The following is a 7,500-nucleotide window of genomic DNA, read 5'->3' on the forward strand; positions in this document are numbered from 1 at the left end:
CAGACTTAAACCTAAGGCATGAAACCTTAAGAATTCTAAATGAAGATGTTGGGAAGACCCTTTCAGACATCGGCCTAGGCAAGGAATTCTTGAAGAAGAACCCCACTTATGTATTGACAGGTACTTGGGATGTTTCCACATCTTTGTAATTGTGAATTGTGCTGCTATAAACATTCAAGTGCAGGTGTCTTTTTAATAAAATGTCTTTTTTTTCCATTGGGTAAATACCCAATAGTGGCATTGCTGGATCAAATGGTAGCTCTACTTTTAGTTCTTTGAGGTATCTCCATACTACTTTCCATAGAGGCTGTAGCTGTACTAGTTTGCAGTCTCACTAACAGTGTATAAGTGTTCCTATCTCTCCATATCCATGCCAGCATTTTTTGTTTTGGGACTTTTTGATGAAATAAACTTTCTTTACCAAAATTGATTTTTAAAGACTCAGAAGAAGTCTGGGAATATTATCATACATTATGATTATATATGATAAATATACTTGAAATACTGAACAATTTTTGGGTTTTCTACATTTTTTTCCTCTTTCATTTTTGTGTTACTATTGTTGTTGGTAAATGAAGTGGAAAAGTAATATCAAAACCATGAAATGAGTGCCAGGTTACAAAGCCTTTTTGTTTTTTTATTATATTGTTTTTATTTATGTTTTACAGATGCTCTCAGTTCCTATCCTTAATATGAATTTGTACATTGGAACCTAAAGACAATGCTTTCTTGATATATATGCTCTGGGACAACCATGTACCAAAGTCTTTCATTAGTATAGGAATTAAAATTCTGGAATAGGGACAAGATAGACATATCTTTTAGGTATTTCACTCTTGTAAATAACCTAAAACAGGTACTTTTCAAGTATGTTGAAGAGATACACAACATTCCATTTCAAAATTCTCATTAATGGAAGTAGTTTTTGTTAGAGGAATCTGATTAAAACAAGACCACTTCCAGTGATAGACAAAGGCTTAAAAGTAGATTGGCTCTTACACTTATCAACACAATTCTATTCTTATCTTCAAGTTTTTATTCTACTAGTGTCAGAGGAATAGTTATCCTTTTTTCTGTAAAGCTAACATCGCCACCTTGGCCTTTGACAACATTCTCTCTCCAATTGTCAAAGACATTGTTCTAAAATTTATACCCTAATAATGTTTTAGTCTCTCCATCTCCACAGGCACCTTCTCCTTAGCCTTCAATCTATGCTCAGATTTGCTGTAATTTTGAAGAGTCCTTTTTGTGACAGTCTTTTTTTTTAAATTTTCTATCAATATTCCTATTTTTCCTTTCCTTTAGCTGATAAATTTATGAATTTGTTTGCTAAAGCCTCCATTTTTGTCATCCCAGCCACTTTCTCTTTCATTATTTCAAATCTTATCTCTCTTATAGCTCTCTGTGGAAAATGCTTTCCTAAAAGAGTCAATTAATGACCCTCTGGCCAAATTGAAATGTTTGGTATGTGTTTTCATGCTTTAAAAACACTGAGGTACATTTACTCCCATTGTGCGAATTCCTTTAATACATTTTCCTCCCTTAATTCCTCCTTAATTCCTGGAATTCCAATACTTTCTCATATTTTCTCTTATTTCTCTAACCACTCTGTTCTTTCCTTTTCTGATTTCCTTCTATTCACCTCTGTGTGTAAGGCTACTATAGTTTTCTTGTGCTATGATTTGTAATAGTCTTGCAAACATAATTTTATAATCTGTTAACATTTAGAAATGTTCACATTCACATTTTATATATATGGCTATGCAAACTATTGAAAGATAAAGTTTTAAAAGTCAATATTATTTTAGCAATTCAAGGAGATTTTGGAATATTGAAAACTCTTCCAATGATGGACAACACAGAAAGTGAAAGGAGCACTGAATTTAAAAATATTCGGATTGCCTTGATTAAATTTGATCATCTGTAGTTTATGGTGGAAATTACGTCTAAATAGAAAGTGGGCAAGAGATGTATTACAGAGTGATGACCCCACTGCTAAAAGTCAAAATTCCAGTGTATGCTAGTAAATGTTTAATTTCAACCCCAAATAAGTGACTACAACTTAGAAACAGACATTTTTATAGAGACTGCATATTTCTAAACACCTAAGGATGACAGAATGAGATCTATGTGAATTTTATTCTTAAATTTCTTTAAATTTATTTTTTAAAAATTCACATAGACTTGAATCTATGTGAATTTTAAACAAATTAAAAATTCACATAGAAAATGTATTTAAGTCACACTATAACACTGTCATCCTTACATTTATGATGCTTTAGGTCAAGTTCTTCCACTCTGAGATAGAGTTAGCTTCCTATTAGTTGTTACACTGACTTAGTCATTGGGACTTTTCTAGAAAAAATTAGAGATTTGTATGAAAAGAATTTTTATTCATGTTTGAAGTGATAGTGAGAGCTAAAGATTATCCATAGTGGGGAGCACAGTTCTAAAAATTCTTGAATGTACTCCTGGTGTAAAATTGTGCCAGACATTTGGAAATCTCTCAATTTCCATTCTAGTAAAAAGGATTCTGCTGACACAATGAGAAGCTATTTTAATATTTCATTAGAAGTTAGTGGATAACCAGATTTTTTTGAATATCCACTCCATAAGAATTAACAAACTAAGTGGTAAAAACTGTCTATAAGGAAGTACCTATCTTTCCTACTAATTCTTGAATAAATGTCTATGTTTCGTAAGGTTAATAACTGTTTCATTTAAAAAGTCATTTTTTTTTTTGGTAAGGGGGAAAAGGCTTATTTAGTTGGTAGAAAGATTAATGCCTATATTGCTGTACATGAGGGAGACATAAATTAAAATGATTGTTGGCTTCCTCCATAGAGAAGGAAGCCATCTTCATCTTCGGTATAATTATGTCAGATGTGCTTAATTTGTATGAAATTTTCCCCAACAATGCTAGACCATGGGCATATTTTCCTGTTTTGTCTTTAAGTTTATATTAAAATTCCACACTGTTATTTTCTATGAAACATTAATTAAATTGATATGCCTATTAATGATATCAAACCATGGAAAGAGATTTGAATAGCTATGTTCCAAGAGCCTTGACTCCTCAAGAAACACAGGAAAGTCAAAAGTGGGTACCTGATTAAACTCTAGGTATTGCTTATCTCCTCATCAAAATGTGATGGCAGATGTCATCCTGAAGAAATTCACTTCACCTTATCATGCTTGCTAAAAGAATGATTGTCCTTGATTTAACATGTCACCTTACAAAATGCAATCTTTCTTGGCTTAGCTGCATTTGAAAACAAAATACCCTATATACTGAGGGTATTTAAATCTGGTATAAAGCAGTACTTATATTTGGGGGGAGGTAGAAAAGAAAGGTGCAGTGATTCCTGAGAAAGACTTAGAACTTTTACCTACAGCCATTTTAGCACAAGGAGATTAGAAACCAATACCCCAGCCCTTTGTTTTCCTTCTGCACTGCATCACGCTCTTCTCTCTGGACCAGAACTCAGATTAGTATTTGTAATATAGGAAATTATGAAACTTATTTAAAAAGTAAGCTTGCATTCCCTCTTGCACTGTGCTAGAATGTGTTCAAATTTAGACACTGTTAGGAGGGTGGTGATCATCATTGCCTGACATTCATCTTCAAAGTTCACACAAAGGGGCTAATTGAGGCAATTTCATCAGTATTTTATTTGCATTTTCCATGCAATTTCTTAAATTTTCTGGGTGATTTTGATGTAGAACAATGTGTGCTTGTCACATGAGATGCTGGAATCCAGAATTTTAACAAGAAATGCTATTTATGTACATTACCTTAGTTGACCACATGGGATTTTGTTAAACTGGAAAAAAAAAATCTCTATTTTTTTTTTTCCTTTACATTCTATTTGCAAATATATTCTAAGAAATGAGTGGTCACATGGCTGGAGTGGTTAGCATGATTGTAGTATGCCCTGTAGTACATCAGATAGCCCATTAATTTACAGATTAGGCCAAATTAAACACTGTCACCTAAATACCTGGCCAAAAAGTATAATTAATCATGAAGGTTTTTAGAATGGCAGCCCAGAAAAGAACTTTGCTTTGCTTTTGGATTCCTCCTCTACTGGTTACTTCTTTGATTGCTGTGGTTTTGAAGAACAAGATTTCTAGGCATCACTTATTTAACTATTTAGTTTAGACTATTTTTCTGATATTTTCATAGAAATTAAGTACAGATCTTTTGAATTGTCTTTCAGTAAGAATGTAGTCAGATTCTTCATGTTCTTCTTTTGAAAGTACCCGTGAAATTCAAATTAATAAATCTCTTGGCCTAATGGATGACAATTTTCAACATAACAGTATTAGGCTGTTTACGAATTATCCTAGAGGTATGCTTCTGGACAAATCTGTTCAAACAGCAGTCCTTGTAGTGATACAGTTATGAAAGCATTTCCTTAACTTTGTTAAAGAAGTGAACAATAGACTAAATAGTGGGAGACAAACGAATTAACTCATTGGGAAAAAAATGTATATCTTACAAAAATTCTAATTTATGAAAAAAAATTACTTTCAGCCTGATTCAGTATCAACAATGTGTATTTTAAGATCTCAGATAATTTATAGATTTTATTAATCCATAGTTGCATTATAAAATCCTGTTCAGTTAGAAAAAAGTAATGTATATTATAATACATCCTATCATAAAAAAATGACTGATTTAACTGAAAAGAACTTGTATGTCTAGATGACCTAACAAACTAGAACTTACATGTCTTCTAAATGATTCAAAAATGCAAAGACAAGGATAAGTAGCTCAGTCAAAATACTACAGCTAGGCCGAGTGCAGTGGCTCATGCCTGTAATCCTAGCACTCTGGGAGGCCGAGGCAGGTGGATTGCTTGAGCTCAGGAGTTTGAGACCAGCCTGAGCAAGAGCGAGACCCCGTCTCTACTATAAATAGAAAGAAATTAGCCAAACAACTAAAAATAGAAAAAATTAGCCGGGCATGGTGGCGTGTGCCTGTAGTCCCAGCTACTCGGGAGGCTGAGGCAGGAGGATTACTTGAGCCCAGGAGTTTGAGGTTGCTGTGAGCTAGGCTGACCCCACGTCACTCTAGCCCAGGCAAGAGAGCGGGACTCTGTCTCAAAAAAAAAAAAAAAAATAATAATACTACAGCTAGGTATATTTTTTTCCAGATTATATTTTATAGTCCTTTAATCCTTGGAAATATTATGTTCATACTTTGAGAAATATCTTTAAAACTCACAGGAAAGATTTTATGAATGAAACTGAAAATTCCATGGCTAATTTGGGGATTTTCTTTGAAGGGCATCCATATTTATGAGGCATTTTATGTAACATTTTAATGTGCCCAAATTGATGTTTTAAACTTGGAACAATTGACATGTTTAATGAATGATTTGATAAAATAATTGTGTAATTTGATTTTGAACTCTTCTTTATCAGCCTATGATTTTGTTCCAAAACATTTTGACATCATGTTTTTGTGGGAAGTCACAATACAGAAACACTTTGAAGTTTAGTAAGATTGTATGCTGTTTAATCGAACTCAAATACTGTAGCTTCTTTCAATTGGCAAAGAATATGAAGACAGCATATAGGAGAACAAAAACCAAACAATATAAGCACTTTCTACAGAAGGCAAAGATGCAGATAAAACAAAAGTGGTCTTTTTTTCCTATCCAAATCCACAAATAGTCAGTTAGCATATATTTATTAAGAGCCTACTATATGCACAATATCATGCTAGACTCTATGAGAGTCATGAAGATAAAACTTTCCTAGTTGGAGTCTTGCTGGAACTTTCACTCTTAGAGATGTGCTTTTACAACAGAGAGGAAGCTTGAGTCAATAGGTAATGAATTTTCAAGTCTGTTGTCTCAAGAAGGGGCATTGTCCAATAATAGAAATAGATTTAAGAGTGGTGTAGTTAAATGATGAGATGATAGAAACAGTATTAATAGGCAAGGAATGTTGATTTATATTTAGAGTGAAAGTATCTTTTTGGGAGGACAAGTGGGTCTTCTAACCGTACAGACCACTGATCTGAAATGGTCCACAAACCTGTCTCAGCATAGCAGTCCCCACTCAAATGGTAAAATGCAACCCAAGTCTGAGCACCTCTCTCTCTTATGTGTATTATAAACCTAGTAGTACAGGCCTTCTTTATACTCAGTTGCACTTGACCCTCTATTTTCACCAAAATAGAGTGCTTTTATAGGAAAATCTGCCTAAATTCCTAGGGCAGCATCCCAAACACATTTGGATTGATATCATTTCTCTGCTTATAATGAATTGATTTAGCCTTGCTTTTTCTAACATAAACGTTATATTTTTAAAATTGCTTAGAATAAAAAAAAAACTTTAAAACTTCATGAGTTTTAAAAGTAAGTTTTCAATTTCAATTTTCCATTTCAAACTTCCTATATGAAAATAACAGAAGGGGCTCTTCAAAGTCACCTTCCCAAAAGGGATTAAAGTCATTTGAGAAAATTGTGAGTAGTAAAATAAGCAGACATTCATTCAAATGCTTCAACTTTCCAACTCCATGCTCCGCTTCATTCAACTCAGAATAGGAAGTATTAAATGATTCTTTTGATGTCTATCTTTGCTTTAGAGTCAATTAATTTTAAGATAAATATTCCTTCAGTAACACTGCTTCAATTAGTCCTTCTTTCTTTCATATCTGTTACTGATATGAATGTTGTTTTCTCCAATATATCTTGAAATAAATGGTGTTTTGGTGTTTAAATATTCAAAAGAAAAAAATCCTGTTTAATTAAAAGACAATATAAATGGCCAAAGAATATGTTTTTTTAAAAAATCAATGTTATTCTAGAAATGTTTCAGTCAGTATCTAAAACCCGCTTCCAGCATTATTTTCTGTATTCTTCAGTTAATGGGCATTCCATGCCTGACCAATTAACATCATGCAGATCCTGTTTTCCCATGAATTAAAAGCAGATCAGTCAGGATTTGGGCAATGAAGATCTCCTTTCGCTTGTCTCTTAACTTGTATTTTTCCTATAGATAGGACGGTGTATTTTTCAATTTATTTTGGATTGTCACTATTTCAGATTGTTTCTTGGTAAACAGTATTTTGTTTGCTGTAACAATTGTTGTTTGAGGTCCTTATAAACATAAAGGAAAATTATTTGGCATAGTGACAGAATTGGTGTTAGTGAAAAAAATGTTGAAAGATGGGATTTTTCCATATGCTCTGTACCGCCTGTGATTGTCTTGAAAAGTACTGCCTCCCTTTGTGTTTTGTCAATAACTTGTTAGGCTCATCTCTTGACTCTCTCTGGCCCCTTCCTTTTCCTACAGAGATCTAAAATTGCAGTGTTTGATAAAATGTGGACCTACATGAGAAGCGCAGAGCCCTCTGTGTTTGTGCGGACTACAGCTGAAGGGGTGGCTCGAGTCCGGAAGTCCAAAGGGAAGTATGCCTACTTGCTGGAGTCCACCATGAACGAGTACATCGAGCAAAGGAAGCCTTGCGACACCATGAAAGTT

General features: G+C 33.5%; 1 protein-coding gene across 1 annotated transcript in view; it reads left to right on the top strand.

The window, feature by feature from the left end:
* The window catches only part of GRIA2 (glutamate receptor, ionotropic, AMPA 2), a 168,378-nt gene that overhangs the window by 156,991 nt on the left and 3,887 nt on the right, over positions 1 to 7,500 (top strand). Inside the window, exon 12 of the mRNA XM_012652992.1 lies at positions 7,312 to 7,500. This exon is cut by the window's right edge and continues 59 nt beyond it. Within this exon, the coding sequence (XP_012508446.1) occupies positions 7,312 to 7,500 (189 nt within the window). The remainder of the gene's footprint in view (positions 1 to 7,311) is intronic.

This window comes from Propithecus coquereli, unplaced genomic scaffold, assembly GCF_000956105.1.
Source record: "Propithecus coquereli isolate 6110/MARCELLA unplaced genomic scaffold, Pcoq_1.0 Scaffold408, whole genome shotgun sequence".
Lineage (NCBI taxonomy): Eukaryota > Metazoa > Chordata > Mammalia > Primates > Indriidae > Propithecus > Propithecus coquereli.